At 39.7% G+C, this 19,444-nt stretch overlaps 1 protein-coding gene across 1 annotated transcript in view; it reads left to right on the forward strand.

Annotated features, from left to right (window-relative positions):
* LOC122790648 (collagen alpha-1(I) chain-like) overlaps positions 1 to 19,444 on the forward strand; it is an 882,142-nt gene that overhangs the window by 207,597 nt on the left and 655,101 nt on the right. The window contains exon 11 of the mRNA XM_044058172.1: positions 11,812 to 11,865. Coding sequence (XP_043914107.1) covers positions 11,812 to 11,865 — 54 coding nt within the window. The remainder of the gene's footprint in view (positions 1 to 11,811; positions 11,866 to 19,444) is intronic.

Raw genomic sequence — 19,444 nt, forward strand, 5'->3', positions numbered from 1 at the left:
GTCATCTATTACTAGTGTGTTAGTTATGTTATTTCGCCTTAAGGGCTGTGATTGTGCAGCACACTGATTTTGTGTTTTATGTGTTGTCTGGTTTGTGACGGGAAGTGCAGGTTGTTTGGGTGTCTGCTTTGGAGGTCTCTGATGCTTTTGCAGATTTTTATTTAGAGACTCCGAGTATGATTTTGTGTATTTATGTGTATTTTTTGTCAGTGCTGTTTTAGTAGGTCTGTGTGCTGCTGGAGTTGTGGTGCAAGTGTTAACCTTCTCCTCTTGACTGTCTGTTCCAGTTTTGGGTGGAGACAGCTTAGCTTCCAGTTTGGCTGTATAATTGCATCTCTTGCATATGTTAGTGTCTTGTGGGAGGAGGAGAGGGTTGTCTGTGTACATGAGGCAGTTGTAATATTGCCTCAGGATACCCAGATTCACCAACTGGACCGGAGAGTGCACCTGAAGTTGCCCTTCGGTCATGCCTGAAAAGTAGGGTGAGCTGCTTACTCGCTTGGTTGGTGAGGGGTGAATAAAAGAGCCTTGTCCTGCTGGACAATCATTGTCAGGGTATATTAGTGCTTGCTATTAGGTCTGAGCAAGTGCTGGGCTGTAAGATGCTTTTTGAGTGCTTAGGTTGAGAGTTAAACTAGTTTCAAGGGAAAAACTGAACAGGAGACTTAGTGGAGCCATGAATAATTTAACCGTAGCTAACCGGCACTGCCCGGTGCACAAAACCATGCAAATGTGGTTTTTATAGTAGGGAAATGAAGGAGATAGAAATTAGCCCAAAATGGCCAATAAACTACTAACTTCTGGGCTGGAATCACTCCTTCAAGGACAGACAGGTGGCTCAAAGCTCCCTTCTCTCACAGGTGAACAGAGAAACTTCCTTCTATCCAAGTAAGGTATGGGCAACTCAGAAACTAGTATCACAGCCCTGAATTTAGCACTATCCTGAAAACTAGACTATACTAGCTTAGAAAGATGGAAAACAAGGAATTGTTCTGTTTTTTTTTTTTTTTTGAAAAGATAAGGCAAAAACAGTAAAATATATGCCACACTAATATCTACTAACTCTTTACCATCCACCTCCTCTACTACTCTCATTCCCTCCTCATCTTCTCCACCCCCTCTAATATCCACCTGCTCTCCTACTCTCTCTACCTCCTCATCCTTTTCAACCCCTAACACCCCCTCTCCACACTCCCCTCCATTCTCACTAAAACTTATACCCACATCTACCATACATAAACTCCTTCAGAAACTAAAACCATGCACCAATGCTCCTGATGACATTCCTTCTTACTTTCTTAGCTCAGCTGCTGAAGCAATTGCCTACCCCATTAGCATACTAATCAACCGCTCAATTCAAGAAGATATAGTTCCCCCAAATCTGGAAGAAGGCCTTCATCATACCTTTACATAAAGGTGGCAATAACAACAATGTTTCCAACTTCCGCCCCATTGCTATCCTATCTCCCATCTCTAAACTCCTGGAAAGGTGCATCCAACTTCAACTCCTACCATATCTCATAGATAATAACCTACTTTCTCCTACACAACATGGATTCAGACCAAATCACAGCACTATGACAGCACTCCTCTCCTTTCTTGAAACTGTAAATAATGTCCGGGACTCTGGCCTTATTGTCTCTACCCTTCTACTTGACCTCTCTAAAGCCTTTGATACTATATCACATAGCCTGCTTCTAACCGAACTCTCCAAACTTAACCTATCTTCCTCTACTTTGAACTGGTTCTCTAGCTACTTATCTAATAGATATCAAGCAGTAAAATGGAAAAAGGCAACCTCCTCATTTCTTAACACCCCGACTGGTGTCTCCCAAGGCTCCATATTAGGTCCCCTCCTTTTCAATATATTTATAAATGATTTCCACAAAGCTATCTCTCTCTCCAATATCATCCAATATGCAGATGATTCGACCATTATCTGCACTGCCTCAACTATCCATACTCTCATAAAGCTAACTCAGAATGCTTTTTCTACCATTGAACTATGGATGAAAACAAATCACCTAGCACTCAACACCTCTAAAACCAAATTAATGATATTCACCCCTTCTAAACTCAACTCTCTCAATACAAACACATTCTCTATTACTAGTGAGAATAACATTCCACTGGAACTAGTGACAGAGACCAAATTACTTGGAGTCCAGATTGATAACCAACTAAAATTCAACTCCCATCTACAACTAAATATTAAAAAAACCCATCAAAACCTAGGGATGCTCTATCGACAAAAGCACTACCTTACAACTGCCACTAAAATCACTCTCTCTACTTCCTTTCTTATTCCCTCCCTTCTCTATGGAGCTCCACTACTAACTAATCTACAAATCTCCATGAAAACACAACTTTCCTCCTGCTACAATAAAATCGCCAAGTTTGCTACCAACCAAAAGTCTTCCACCCACCACTGCTCCTCTCTCCAACAACTAAAATGGCTAGAACTACCCAATCATCTCACCTATACACAACTATCCCTTGCACATAAACTTATTTTCAACCCCTCCCTCTGTCCCTCCCTCTCTTCTGTGTTTAAAATGCACATACCTGATAGAAGATATTTGCTTGGGGGACGGGTTGGTTTGTACACTTCTAATAGATTTTGGTTGTTGGACCTTAATATTCTCTCACATGGGTTAGCTCGCCTCTGGAACTCTCTACCTCAATCTATCTGTACTACCTCTAACCATTTTATGTTCAAAAAATCTCTTCATTCACATCTACTTTCCCAGTGGGAATGCTCTTGCTCCCACCCTACTTAACTACACTGAACATCCCCATTTCCTCCTACTCCTGCTTACACCCTTGAATTCTCTCTCTCATTATCCATAACTCTCACATTCCTGTTATTACTATAGAATGTGTAAGAATACTCTACACTCTACCTCTCACATGGAGAACTCTCTTTATGAAATAACTTTAGTAGAATTTTGAATTTATGTATAATCCTTTTAATCTGCTATCAGTTTTAACACTGTTAAATTAATTGTAATTGTTGTGCATTGCATTTGTATTTGTCTACTTGAGATTTTTTATAATGTTTAAGTATGTCTAATACCTACTGTAATCTATATTGTCTGGAGCTTTTCTCCAAAGGACTCCATTGAAAATGGGTTCATTTTGGCCCAATGGACTATCCTGGTAAACCAACTGCAAATAAATAAATAAATACACTTAAAACAGCTTTAAACTACTACAAACGATCAGAAAAGGCTATCACACTTTAGTTGTAGCCTACAACAGTTAAACAAATTGTTTAGACAAAAAACAACTTTTTAAAAGTGCAGACAATCAGATAAGTACAATATGTGAAAAAACAAGCTTTTAAATCACAATAAACGCTGGAAAATCTGCGTTTAGGCAGAAAACATTTAAGTACAGCAAGAAAGTACAGAAAACTGATACTTAATCACTCCAAAGTCTCTCTCCTAAACTAGAAGGCTTGTATCAGTTTAAGGCTAATGCATTTTCAAGTTCTTGTCTTGGAAGACAGCATTCTTGGTTGCCATACCCTCGGCTAAGAGGATGTCCAAACTGCAAGCCCTTTCGATTGCTCCCCCATATATGGTCTTTCATAAAGATAGAGTGTGTCTCAGAATGAATCCATCTTTTTTGCCCAAGGTTTCTACTGAATCAATGCATACAGTTACCATTTTTCTTTCCCAATTATTCCAGTAGAGGAGAGTATATTCTGCATACATTGGATGTGCACAGGCAATTGCATTTTTATCTGCACAGAACTAAGGAGTTTTGCAAATCAGACCAGCTTTTTGTGGCCTTTTTTCCGAATAGGCATGGCCTCCCCATTTGCAAAGTGACTCTCTCTGAGTGGATTTCCAGCTGTATTTCGACAGTCTACACCAGCAAACATCTTCAGATTCAAGGAAAGGTTAGAGATCATTCTAGGTCTGTGACTACCTCTTCAGCCTTCACAGCCTGACTCTCAACTGATGATATTTGTGCTGCTGCCACTTGGTCTAATCCTCACACCTTTATATCACATTACAAGCTGGATTTGGTTTCCAGGAACAGGGCTTCCTTTGGTTCTGCAGTGCTTCGACATGTCCTTCCTTGAGGCCTCCCAGGGTAAATTGTAGCTGGGGACATGGATAACATCAGATGAAGAGTTATGTACGTACCATAACTTGGCATCTCTGTTATCCTGTGTCATTATTCCTCACATTCCGCTCCCACCATCCCCCTTTCTTGTTGGATCTTCAGAGGAAGTTGGAGTGTTGTGGGTCCAAGACTCTTTCTTCTCTTCCCTTTGGGGGTGTAGCAGTACTGGATATGTTAACAAACTCAATCTGAGGTTGAGAGTGCAGCTGGGGATTATGGGAGATGGAGGAGCTTGAGCCTTGCATCAGTCCTATGTGGATGTTGCTGGCTCTGATCCGATGTCAGTTCCAAGACCCTTCTGTGAGGAATAATGACATAAGATAACACAGATGCCAAGTTATGGTAAGTGCATAACTCTGTTTTGAGCATCTCAGGGCCATCTGAAATGAGAACAAAAGCAATGCATTGTTTAGACACAGTACAGTGTACAGAATACAGTAAGTCTGATTTTCTTTTTGAAAGAATTTGTGTTGATGACAGGGAGAGAAATTTGAACACAAAATTATCACAGTGGCAGATCTGTCTGTGTTCAAAAGTATCCATGGCTTAATCTTCTTCTTTTGGCTGCTCCTGTTAGGGGTCGCCACAGCGGATCATCTGTTTCCATTTCTTCCTGTCCTCTGCATCTTGCTCTGTCACACCAATCACCTGCATGTTCTCTCTCACCACATCCATAAACCTTATCTTAGGCCTTCCTCTTTTCCTGTTACCTGGCAGCTTCATCCTTAGCATCTTTTTCCCAATATACTTGCATCCCTCCTCAGCACATGTCCAAACCAACATAATCATGCCTCTGTGGCTTTGTCTCCAAACCTTCCAACCTGGGCTGATCCTCTAATATACTTATTCCTAATCCTGCCCACCCGTGTCACACCCAGTGCAAATCTTAACTCTGCCACGTCCAACTCTGACTCCTGCCTTTTTGTCAATGCCACTGTCTCCAGCCCATATAACATAGCTGGTCTCACTACACTCTTGCAGACCTTCCCTTTCACTCTTACTGGAACTCATCTGTCACAAATCACTCCTGACACTCTTCTCCACCCACTTCATCCTGCCTGTACTCTCTTCATCACCTCTCTTCCACACTCACCATTACTCTGAACTGTTGATCCCAAGTATTTAAACTCATCCACCTTCGCCACTTCTACTCCCTGCATCCTCACCATTCCTGTATCCTCCCTCTCATTCACACACACATATTCTGTCTTAGCCTGTTGGCTGTTCTCTCTAGAGCATATCTCCACCTCTTCAGGGTCTCCTCCACCTGTTCCGTACTCTCACTACAGATCACAATGTCATCTGCAAACATCATAGTCCATGGCGACTCCTGTCTGATCTTGTCTGTCAACCTGTCCATCACCATTGCAAATAAGAAAGGGCTCAGAGCTGATCCTTGATGTAATCCCACTTCAGACCTCACCGCTGTCACACTACCTCGTACATATCCTGTACCACTCTTACATAATTCTCTGACATTCCCGACCTCCTCATACAATACCACAACTCTCTAGGCACCCTGTCATATGTTTTCTCTAAGTCCACAGACACAATGCAACACCTTCTGACCTTCTCTGTTCTTCTCCAGCAACACTCTCAGAGCAAACATCGCATCTGTAGTGCTCTTTCCTGGCACGAAACCATACTGCTGATCACTAATCAACACCTTCCTTCTTAACTTAGCTTCCACTACTCTTTCCCATAACTTCATGCTGTGACTGATCAATGTAATCCCTCTGTAGATCCTACAGTTCTGCACATCACCCTTATTCTTAAAAATCGGTACCAAAACACTTTCTCCATTACTCAAGCATCCTCTCACTTTCCAAGATTTCATTAAGCAATCTAGTTTAAAAACTCCACTGCCATTTCACCTAAACACCTCCATGCTTCCAGAGGTATGTCATCTGGGCCAATAGCCTTCACATTCTTCATCCTTTTCATAGCTATCCTTACATCCTCCTTGCTAATCTACTGCACTTCATGATTCACTATCCGCACATCATCCAACCTTCTCTCCCTTTCATTTTCTTAATTCATCAGCCCCTCAAAGTACTCTTTCCATCTGCTCAACAGACTCTCCTCGCTTGTGAGTACATTTCCCTCATTATCGTTTATCACCCTTACGTGCTGCACATCTTTACTAGCTCGGTCCCTCCATCTAGCCAGTCGGTACAGGTCCTTTTCTCCCTCCTTAGTGTCCAACCTTTCATACAACTCTTCATATGCCTTATCCTTCGCCACCTCTCTCTTTGCCATGCACATCATCTCCTTATATTCCTGTCTAATTTCTTCATCTCTCTGGCAATCCCACTTCTTCTTCGCCAAGAGGTGATAATATCTTGGACTTGGCATTAACCAACATGAGTAACCAATGCAGCATCCCTATAGTATCATCCTCCCCTGGTAAGATCCAACCATAAAGCAGTCACTTTCAAAGTCATCATCTCCCCCAGCCCGCCTCTAGCTAGGATCAGACATGCAAACCTCTCCAAAGCTGATTATAGCCTCCTAAGGGATGGTATAAATAGCTTCACCGTCCCCTCCCCCTCTGCAGGAACTGGCACCAATATCCAAAACTACACCAAAGCACTATACAAGCATTTATATAGATGCATGGAATCATACTCCGCAAGGAAGAGTAAACCTGTCTGGTGGACATCTGCAATAAAATTCTATAACAAAAGGAAAAAATTGCTGTCCAAGACCAAGAAGGACCAGGTGCCCAAAGGGAAGCAATGTCTCCTTAGCCTGATCAAGCAAATAAGAGCAAGAGTGAAATCCTCCAAGCCAACTTCAGTCCCAATTGGCCACATCTACTGGAGACAATCACAAGGCCTTCTTCACATATGTCTGCAGCCTCAAAGGAAGCACCAAGATCTGTTCAGAACTGGTAGTCAAGGACACCACATATGCAAATGCTGTAGATATAGCAAACTTGCTGTCAGATTCAGCAAAAACTTCACCCCTCTGTCCCCCCATCAGTAAAACAGGACATTCCCATTACCTGCTCCCTTCCCCTATATCTAGGGAACAGGTCATCACTGCTGTCTCAAAGGCAAAAAATACAGCCTCTGTGGGACCCGATAACATATGAGGCTGCATTGTACATTTATTTATTTATTTGTTTCCAGTGTGATAACTGTGGAGGTCCACTGGGCCCAGAGGGCTCGTTTTCAGTGGAGGCCCGGGGAGAAAAGCTCTGTATTACATGCAATTAAAACAAGCATAGAGTTTTACATTTATGCAGTTATGCATACAAATATAAATGTTTTAGAAAACAAATGTAAAATTATATATAGAGTTGTAGCAAATTGAAAAGGTGCACAGAGAAAGGAAGAAAAGGGGAACACAATTAACAGAGTGTAGGGATAGAAGTCTATGTACAATATTTACATGGTAATCATTCGTTAGATTCAGAGCAAGGCAATTGTAGTAAAAACAGCATGTATATGAGGAAGTACATGTATAAGCGACATTAGGAGGAGTTAGGTAGGAAGAATGCAATTACATTTCCAATTTTGGGAGAGGTGGGAGTGGAGCTGGTATTAGAAGAGTTCAAAGCTTGTAGAGATTCTTAGCAGGGGTGAGAGGGAGTTCCATTTTTTGGCTAATGAATAGGATAGGAGAAACTGGCCAGGAGGACATTTTGGTTTATATACAAAAAGTAGATTTTGTTGGGCAGATCTAAGGGGTCTGTGCAGAGTGTAGAATGGTAAGATATTAGTAAGAGCAGGGCATGCAGTAGGTTTAAAGATTATTTTGTGGGCTGTAGTAAGTTGAAGGTAGACAAGGTGGTTAGGAAGCTCTAGCCACTTTAGCATGTGGAGAGAGGTGCAATGATAGGAGGAGTGTTTAGATTTAGTAGCGAATTTAGCAATTTTGTTGTAGCAGATTTCTAGTTTTGAGGAGATGGTAGTAGAAAGATTGGGTAGAAATGGAGCACCGTACAATAGTAACAGTGACAGTAGTAAGTAGCTTGATGCTAGAGTTTGCCTTGTAGATGGAGAGAGAAAGTGAGCGTTACTGTTTAACATACCTAGCTTCTGATGAGTTTTTTTATATTAAGTTGGACATGTGTATCGAATTTCAGGTGTTCATCAATAGTGACCACAAGAAGTTTAGCAGAGAGGACAACTTCTGTAGTGGAGTTGGCATGGCTGATTATATTAAAGGATTGCTTGTCAAGTGTGAGGGTTTTTGAGGGAGAGAGAGAAAAGAAGGATTTTGGATTTATTGGCATTAAGTGAGAGATGGTTTTGAAGCATCCAGTGCTCAGTAGTTGTAAAGGCCAATTGGGTTTTTGCCTGGAGCTCAGGGAGACTAGGAGCAGAGCAGACTAAAGTGGAGTCATCTGCATATTGCACTATTTTAGTGTTAGGAATGGCAGTGTGGCAATCACTGATAAATACATTAAAGAGCATTGGTCCGAGAATGGACCCCTGGTGAACCCCGGTTAGGGTAGGTAGGATAGTTGAGGTGCCAGTTTGCCTTTTCACAGCCTGGGATCTGTTAGAGAGATAACTGTGGAACCAGGTAAGGCAGTTTTGAGAGAGACTGAGCTTAGAGAGGTTATTCAGAAGGCGGGTATGGGAGATGGTGTCAAATGCCTTGGATAGATCTAGGACGACGGTGGAAACAATTTCTCCAGAGTCATGAGCATGGTTTACTATGCCTAAAAAAGAAAGGAGAGCAGTTGTACTATGGCTAGGATGGAAACCATGTTGGGTAGGGGTAAGGAGTTGATTATTGATGAGGAAGGGCATGAGTTGGAGATGGATGCATTTGGATGTGGATATCCTCCAAGAGGGTCTCACTCAGACAAATGACATCCCAGAAACATGGCCTCAAGTTGAATACCAAAAAATGCATCATCATTCCTTTTGGAGAGAGTGACATCCCCACAAATTATCACATTACATGAACTCAGGCAGGAAATTGCAGCACCATTATGCACCCTATTCAACCAAAGCCTGAGTACCGGCTTCATCCCAGCTGAGTGGAGGATAGTTACTGTCATCCCTTTACTCAAAGGTGGAGTGTCCACCGATCCAGGGAATTATAGACCCATCAACCTAACTAGCCTGATCTGCAAGGTCATGGAACTGATTATCATGGACCTCATTAACAAGGACATTGGCAACCTCCAAACACTCGATCCCACACAGTTTGACTTCTTCAAGGGGAGGTCATGTCTGCTAAATTTGGTCCACTTTTTTGAGACAGTCACCAAAGCCATGGATGAGGGGAAGACTTTGCACACCACCTACCTTGACCTGGCCAAAGCCTTTGACACATAATAGATAAACTCTCTCAACTAGGCATCAATCCATATGTTACCATATGGGTAGCAAACTGGCTCACTGATGGAACCCACCTAGTCAAAATAGGGGACGCCACCTCAACCAATAGACCCGTAACAAGTGGCACACCCCAGGGTTTAGTCTTGGGGCCTCTGTTATTTGGGATATACTTTTATGAGGTGCGGGCCAAAACCAGTGGGCTATGGCTGACCAAGTTTGCAGATGACTGCAAGCTGGATGCTATCATCAATTCCCCTAGTGATGTGGATATCCTCCAAGAGGGTCTCACTCAGACAAATGACATCCCAGAAACGTGGCCTCAAGCTGAATACCAAAAAATGCATCATCATTCCCTTTGGGGAGAGTGACGTCCCCACAAATGATCACATTAATAATGTCCTAAGCACGCAATCATGAGGGATTTGGGCACCCAGGTTGATAGCAACCTGACTTTTGACCACGGTGTTGCTTCCATTGTATGGAAAGCCTTCTACATGGCCCACCTCATAAGTAGGGGTATCTCTTCCAGGGACAGGGAGGTCATAATATCCCTGTATTCTTCCCTTATAAGTCCCATTATTGAGTACAATGCCCCTTATGACATGTACCTTGCAAAGCACATGCAGTAGCTGGAGAGAACACAGAGGTTCCTCACCAGGAGAATTCAGGTCCTCAAACATCTACCATACACAGGGTAAAAGCCCTATCCCTCTACTGAATTTCATACAGACTCCTCAGAGGTGACCTCTGTTGGCATACAAGGCGATCATGGACCCCACCTTGATGGGACTGTTGCATATCCGCAAGTCAAGCTCCACTCGAGTAACTCACATGAGCGGCCTCAACCTGCTCTGTGACATCAACAGGACTTGTTGGAGGGACAGATTTGTGTCTCAGAGACTTCCCCCATCTGTGGAATACACTCCCTCTCCACGTCAAGCAGAGTACCTCTTTACCCCTTTTTAAACTCAAACTTGATAACTCGATGGGAAACAGAAAATATACCCCTGGGATTCCACCCGTGTCCCTGCTGGACAGGGCATCGGGTGCTGACTTGTCTAAACATGGGCTAAACTCTTGGCTAGGCTTATAATGGCCTCAGGGTCAATAGCCTAGTAACCTCCTATGATCCTAACATCTTTATTAAATTTCCACATATGACAAAGGCATTCTTACATTTATATAACTAAAAAAAATACTAAATGATACCACTTTAGTTGTAAACAGTTTACATCACAGATACCAATGAAATAACTGTAGTTGCAAACATTATACATCAATTATAAACCAACCAGTCATTGCAGTGAAGCATTATATGCTCTACATATATTTTCCCATGTAGTTTTCTCCTTTACTTTTCAAAAGATCCCAATTCCAGTTGTTTTATCTCTGGTACTATAATTACTGCTTCTAGTAAAGTTGGTCTAGACTTTGATTTCCATTTTGTAGTAATTTCTGGTTTGGCAGCCACCATAATTAATCTGTAGTTGTAAGATTTGTCAAAGAAGTCCTGTTGTGAGCAAGCTTCTATTCCCATATGGTTTACATGATTTGGTGTTTTTTAGATAATACAAATAGTGCTATAATATCTGCGTATGAGCTCCCTTTTGAAATGCCGAGTGTAGACAAGGTGAATAAAAGAGCAAAACTATAGGTGATGAGTGAATCTCAAACATCGTTCTTCTCCTGTAAACTTTGTTTTTTTTGCAAGGTGGAAGCCCCCACACCCCCCAAAACTCGTATAAACCATATTTCAGAGAAAAGGGAATATTCTGAGAAATGGCATATCAGACGTGATATATACAAGTCCGACCTTTTAGCCATTCAGTCTCCATGTTTTGGGACTCGCTGTAGTGTGTGTATGCTTGTGTGTTTTGCAGAATACCACTTTTCACTTTTATCTCAAAATAAAGACACAGTGCTGTGGAACTTTGTTGTTTCTATTTTTTTATATCATATTAAGATGTTTCAAACACATCATAGTTTTTAGCAGTATTTAGAGCAAAGTTATAAAGTCTTTTCTCCTAAAATATCACAATATTTTTACTTTTTCTACAAACAGCTACTCAAATCAGGACTCTACTACAGAAATCAGGACAGGTGTAACTTTTAAGCTGAGCGCTCTCATTGTTATCTCACTCAGACATATGAAAATGTGGTGTAATTGCATACATTTCCATTATGTTATAGCACACTTTTCTCAATAATTAGGCTAGAATTGAAGTCCAGGTATGCAACTGATTCATTCAGTCCTTTTAAAAAATGGCTACTCTGAATAAAGTTAAAACTAAACAGTTCTTGAAATTGTACTTTGCTGTTTTTCACATAATTTTTTTTTTTCTTTCTTTCGTCTCTTTTTTTTTTTTGGTAGGGTGATGTTGGTGATCCAGGTGATGTTGGAATCCCAGGACCTGTAGGAGAGAAGGTAATAAACATTCTTTACTGTGATGCCAGACATTTGTGATCTTGTGGCTGTTCAGTGACTTTGAGATTGTTAGATGCAGTATTTTCACAATTTATTTGTTCAAAGTTTCCATGACAAATCCTTTGTATGGCCATTGGAAATCTAAGGATCATAACTGCTATCCTCCGAACAGTGAGAATTTAAGTGTAGATAGGAGATAATTGATACATATTTCAAGACTGCAGTATCTCAAAGTTTTCTCCCTTCCCCAAAGTGCAGCACTTCTGGCTGTAGTATTTACAGTCGAATGGTTTTGAGACTGCAGCTGGATGCTGTGAGTGGGAAAACGGCTTAGAAGGGTAACAACAATGTTTGAAAGTCACTGTTTTTGGTAGGAAGCAAAATTTTTATTTAATTTCCAAGTGTAGATATTCACGTTCTCAGGTTTTATATTTCTGATAGGAAGCCAAATCCTGCACTCTTTTTATTCTGATTATGAGGTTTGTTTGGCTGACAAACTATATTACAGTATATTTTGTATCAGTCTTTTTTAAGGTGCAAGGATATCTCCCAAACTACCTGAGTAATTTATAATAATGTATAACTTGTCAGTGTACTTGTATTTAATACAGAACTTTGTTTTAAATTCCATTGTATATACATATATATATATATATATATATATATATATATATATATATACACACATACATATATATATATATATATATATATATATACACACACATACATATATATATATATATATATATATATATATATATATATATATATATATATATATATATATATATATATATATATATATATATACACACATACATATATATATATATATATATATATATATATATATACACACACATACATATATATATATATATATATATATATATATATATATATATATATACACATATATATATATATATATATAGATAGATAGATAGATATGTATATAGATATATATATAATATGGAGTTTATGCATTAGGCATCAATTAGGATTTAACAAGCACTATTGTAAGTAGGGAACTTTGCTGCTGAGTATAAAACCTTTATTTCCTCAGTACTGCATTCTCCTTCCAAGGTGCAGATATGTAAGCTGATGAAGTATTACTGTAGATGGAGTTGGCTAAAGCCATGTCATTCTGTTGTGTGAGTGGGTGGGTAGGTGGGTGAGGCATCCTGGGAATTAATGCCTGTCAATTGACTGCAAATTAATCAGATGCCAACTCACCAAAAAATATTGAAAATACTTTCAGTGAATATTGGACTGAAGGGGGGGCAAACACCCTCCATACCTTATGAACTTAAACATACCTACTTCAAGGTTACAAAACAATGGATAAAATAAATTTATTTAAAAAGTGATGAAATGAAAGCACAGGTGCTTTCAAGGATGATAGATGTTTTTCTCCTTGCCTAAATTATTTGTTTATTTTATGTTATTTGCTAAAAAGGTAAGTGTCCTGATACAAATTCTCACAGTTGCCTCTTCCAAAGAAGAGTCTACATCAAAACTGTACAACTCTACTTTTTTCTTATGCCTCCAGTTCTGATGGCTTCTCTACCTTTACCTAGTTTGCCCATTTTTTCTGGCAACCTACCCAAATGTCTCTATCAGCCTTCCATTCTCCACTGAGATTTGAATATATAGAGAAGGGCAACTGGCTGCTTGTAGGGCATGCCCAGCATCTACTATTGACAGCATACACTACTTCCCTCATCATCTTTTTCATGCTGCTAGTCATTGACTCCTTAAGAGAAGTTTACTTCCACAAGCCAATTTTCTCTTTGGCTGCATAGTGCGAATGCAGTAATGGCAAAGTAGGCCCTGGCAGCTGGGAACTTCACTAGGTAAATGCATATTTCTCCTACCAGGTGTCACCAATGTGGTGAGCAAAAGCCACATCCCATCCCCCATTCAGGATTGAGGAGCATAGAGTGGACCCTAACTCGCATCCTTACTATCCTGCTACTATAGGCACCTGCACCACTAATCAAACATGGGTCTCCTGTTGCATACTCAAGGATTTCTCCCTTTCTGCTCAGAGCTTAGCTATAGGACTGTGGACCTTATCTGTAGCTGCATATCACCATCAGCCACCAGAACCTATAATTGTTAGTAGCCAAGAGTACTACATCTTTTGTTCTAGTTGTAGATTCACTCAAGGACAAAAGTTTCGCTACCTGCCACAGGGCAGCTTTTTTGATGGTTAATTTTTGATGCATTTGGGACTCTTCCTCTGTCTTGATTTGGGATATCCTGAAAGCCCTTGGCTACATGACAGTGGCTCTTCTGACAATTCATCTGTCCAAGTATCGGATGTAATGGTATGTCAGATTCCAGTGATATCTGCACTTCAATTCCTGGACATTCCTGTCTGCATTTTTCTTTCTGTTGTACAAGACATGAGCTTTTGACTAATGGGCTAAGCAATTTTCTCAAAGACCTCCCTGTCAAGTCATCACTAAGGATTCCTTACTCTTGGGGGGAGGGTCACTTTATTTCAGATATTGGAAAGCATGGTGTTTGTGCTGAAAAGCCTTGTAGCACCCTTTATTCCCCACTTCAAAGAGATTATTTTTTAAATTTATGCAAGCACAGTGGTGGTGGTTTTTGATGACAAACTGCAGATGCTCCTTTGTTTAATCTCAATTAAATTTTGAAGAAATTTCCGCGGTGAACATCTTTAGCCATATCTGCTTCTAGGCCTCTGGAATCTATCCTGTTGCTAATATTTCAAGATATCCTTAAAGATTATATGCAGTATCTGTATATAACGTTTTAATGAGACAGAAAATGAATGTTTTAATGTTATTAGTGCTGACAATGTTTTAGCAAAAATTTATTGTAGAATCATTTGTGTCTGGCAGTTAGCTTAGATGACTAAACCTTTGGCCTGTAAATGAACTTCTCCCTGTGCACAGGGTACAGGGATTGATTCCTTCCAACTTCATTTGGATACTGTGTGATGTTGGGCAAGTCACTTAATCAGTCAGTGCTCTTAGTTTGACTCTGGAAAGGGACAATTTGTCCAGTGGGCTTACTAAATCAAGAAACAGGTAATATAATCTGATGTGTTTAAGGCCTCTTATTGTCCAGACTGATATTTGTATTCTGCTACATCCTTTAAATGCAAGTGTGATCATATTTGCAGTAATTTATAGTGAGAATGGTAGTCTTTAAAGGAGAAGACACATAAAACTTCACAATTTCTTAACGTTTTCACACCAAGTTTCTAACATAACTTATTTCATTAACTCTGCAACTGTTATTGTCGCTCTTTCTGAAAATGTCATTTCATAGTCAAGTTTACAAAATTGTAGTTTTTGTTTAAATTTGCACAATGATAGTTGTGTAGTTCAAAAGATGTGGCTCACAGATGGTATGTTAAACATTTGGTGTAAAAAAATATGGATCATTTAAGTTGTGAGTATTTGCTTGAGTGTTTTTTTCAGCATTTTTGTAGTACACTTTGAACAAACAGCTATACCTTCACCATTTCTTAACGTTTTCATAACAGACTTTTGACATGCTGACTGTGAGAATTCCTCCTCATGAACTACACAATTATTTGACATTTCTGTCCAGAAATAACATATTGTGAATTAGCCATATTTATACAGCTATCGAGTGAGAGTTTATAAATTTATAAGCGGGTGGAGACTCAGAAGATAAGTTGAAAATGTGAACAATGTCATGAAATTAAGACGTTTATCATACGAAGAAATAAACTGTTTCATGGCAATTCAAGTGCCAAAGCAGAAGTAATAGATAACAGACCTGTTAGTCATACTCTGAAAGTAAAGAAATGTTCAACTTCATGAAGATTCCAAACCCTAATTGATGTATTGCGATGCCCTTCATAATGGACAGAATGTTTCACAAGCCCACTGAAAGTAGCATGTTGGTTCTATTTCAAGAAGCATATGAAACATGCTCTTATAACAGAGATATTATGGAAGTTTAAATGAATGTAAATGAATAAACTAAACTCATTTAAATTTCACAACACTGCAGTTGCTATATATGGTATATGAATAGATCTGTATTCCAGCAGCTGTCAGAAGGTGTTCTCCCTGGCAATCTGTGCTCTGTCTACTCCATAGGACCAACTGATATAGTACCAGGGTTTCTTGATACAGTCCTAATTCAAGATCATGAGACTGCATGTTGAACGACTGAACAAGCCATTACAGCTAGGATAGGAATGTCTCAGAAGCTCTTTTGACTGTTCCCAGTACCGTGTATTCTTCTAAATAGAAACAACTTACTATCTTGACAGCCTCAATCATTTCTTTCCTTTCTCATGTGTAATGGAAATATTTTGTACTGTGGTACCAAAGAGTTCATCTCTTTATTATTTTTGCTCTCTTTTATTATGGTAAAAAGCTTATTAGTAGGCCAAGCAGAACTATTTTCTTCAGAAGGTATGTTCTGCACAGGGTTATTCCTTAATTTTGTGCTAATTTCAAACATTGCTGATGGAAAAGATAATGGGAAAACATGTTCATAGGTAAAGTGGATAATACAGAAACAGCCTAAGTTAAAACTTGGAATGACTGACAGGATAGAACGAAGGCAATTGAGATCCATTATACACAACTGGAAAGTACTTAATGTGGTTAAAAACCACCCCAGTGTGAAGGAATAGCTGCGGGAAGTAGAACTGATGATGAAGAAAAAGTGTGTATTGTGTTTTGATTATACCTGAATTACACCACTAGAAATAATGCAAGAGACATGGCAGCACTGAACAGATTGACAGTGTATTTCCAGTGGTACAGACTCTGGAAGCAAAAACATAATGGTGGTCCTGGGCAGTGTTCTGTGTATGTGTAGTACTGAAGGCTATTTAGGGACATGCACATGTCTAGAGAAAGACAATATCAGGTTATGCGGAATGGAGGAGAAAGGGTATGACAACAGATTAGAGGAGCTGGAATTCCCATCACCTGGGATCAGGAGAGACAGTGGACATGATATGGTACAGAAGATCATGTCTGGGAGATGTGAAAGAGTCACCTGAAGCAAGAAGGACTGTGAAGGAGGAGGAAGCACAGACAGCAGACTTCATCTGTAAAATGCTTCCTGAACCCTTGGAAGTTTTTTTTTTCTTTACAGAGGAAATTTGGATCCCGGGGTAGAATTACACAGTAGTAATGGAGAGAGAAACCATGCAGAGGGCATTAGAAGGTGAAGAAACAGTTAGAAAGAATGGAGGGCTAGAACAATGTTAAATGAAAAAAGGTCAGACTAATTAGACTGACTGTTTTCTCCTATCATACATTTTTATTGTAATATGATGTATCAGTCCAGGAGTAATCCATCTAGTCTCCACTAGTTGGGCTTTCTCCCAGTAAAGTAAAGTATTCCTTTACATGCTTTAAGTCTTCATCCCCCCTTTACATTGTATTCAGGGTTTAAATTCCAGAGCTGTACAATTATAAAGTTAAATTTCAGTATTTTTTGCTGGGTTGGTGGTTCTGCACTCTACTCTGTAAATCTGCAAATCAGAAAGTGGCAGAAATTAATTTTGACACGCCAGATCATCCCACTTTTCCCCCTGTGTAACACCGTTCCATTCCAGCTTCATAACAGGTTATTCTGTTCTGTGTACTAGAGAAGGTCTTTGAAGTCTTGGAAAGCTTGGTCATGCACATAACTTCAATTCCTTATATGTACCACATTGTTTTTGAATAGGTCTATGGATTGTTTTCTATAAATTATAGCTTCTTAGAAGAAAACTTCTGTTTGTGTTTCACAGTCTTTTCCCAGAGTAGTCTTAATGTATAGCTTAATAGTGAGTTGTTTCCTCTCTCTTATTTTTGATACATCCAGCTTTGGTCTGAAGGGCTTTAGCAGTTGTTCGATATTCATCTTGGTTTCTCCATTATAGAACTTTCTCTCTCTGAAATGGATCATCCTGGATTAACCATGCTAAGATTCCCGAGTCTAAACCGAGTTAGCTGAATAAGACGCTTAACCATTTACGCAAGTTATTGTGGTTTTGTAAGTTATGCTGATGTCTGTGAAGCAATTTGACTGAAACTCATAACACTGACACATTAAAGTAAAAAGTATATGCCCTTTTCCCCACTGTAGTGCGATCCTGGAGTTAGTATATATAGTTAGGGGGTGTGGGGGGGTCAAAGCCCCCTACATAGTTTAGGTAAATATTGTTTTCTGCAAAGAGTTATTCATTGCAGTTATAAATATCCATGTGTATGGTTTAAAATGTATAAAGTATGTAGGGGGCTGTGCCCCCCCCCCCAACTATATATACTAACTCCAGGATCGCACTACAGTGGGGAAAAGGGCATATATCTTTTACTTTAATGTTTCAGTCAAATGAGTTTTCAGTCTTTTAAACTTTCAGTGTTTTGGTCTCACTCAAATGAATTTCAGTCAAATGAAATTTAGGTCATATGAAGTAGACCAGCTTACATATGTATATATGTGTGTGTGTGCGTGTGTGTGCTCACACGCGAGTCTCTGTGCATGTGTGTTTGTGTGTGTGAGAGAGAGGGTGTGTGCGTCTTCCTTTCACTGGTGTATGTCACGATGCACACTTCTACCCCTGAGCTTTCAGTTATTGTTTTCTACACAATCTCTAAAGAAATGAGTAAAAAGGTCATACAGGAAAACCAATTGGTTAAAAAACACAAAAAGAAAAATCTAGCAAAGCTGGACTGTCCACTGTGTGATACATTAAACCCCTTGTATCAGTGGCTCAACATGGGATATATGCAAATTTCTCTTTAAGGATATCAAGTCAAACATCCGTCTTATGCTGTGCTGATGATGCCATACGAAGGCAGAAACATGCATGTCCACAGCTAGAGAGGTTTAGTTTTATTGGCCTGAAATTGTCCATAAATAAACTTAAAAGTAAAAGTCATGGACCTTCAGAGTTGCCATTTAGCTGAAACACCTGATATCCTTTAAGGGTAATTTGCATATATCCCATTTTGTCTCTGATATAAGAGGTTTAAGGTATCACACAGTGGAAAGTCTTGCTTTGAAAGATTTTTCTTTTTGTGGTTTTTAACACATTCTCTAAATATCTCAACCTTGTTGTGTATCACAGAAAAGTCTCCACTTGTAGTTCTTGTTTCAGTGCCTAAAGCAGTTAAACTGTCAGATTGTTCATGCAACTGCCAAGATATGAGCCAAAGCCCACACCAGCATTGTCTTTATTGTTTGAGAGTTGAGCATTAGAGGAAGCATTGTCACAAAAGGCAGCATTTCAGCCTAACCACTGTAAGACTGAGGAGGCAAAAGCTCCTGGCTTACCTCACTTTAGAATGCAAGAAATTCAAAATGCTAAGCTTGGCATTTGAAAGGGGTTCTCTCATTAGCTAAAACTTCAAATTAAGCCTGTGAATAAGCAACAGCACCAGAAGGTGATATAAACTGAGGGCAGACCTCAGACACATCCATGAATGGATAGAAGTCTTTCTTTGAAATGGCCTTCCAGCCTCCACATATGGCAGCATGATGCATTGGGTGCTTAAGTTCACTGGTATTCTGTGCTTCCATAGATAAGTGGCTTGGGTGAAGTGTGTCCTTC

Source organism: Protopterus annectens, chromosome 16.part0 (genome assembly GCF_019279795.1).
Source record: "Protopterus annectens isolate FY-2018-M chromosome 16.part0, PAN1.0, whole genome shotgun sequence".
In the NCBI taxonomy this organism is placed as follows: Eukaryota; Metazoa; Chordata; order Ceratodontiformes; family Protopteridae; genus Protopterus; species Protopterus annectens.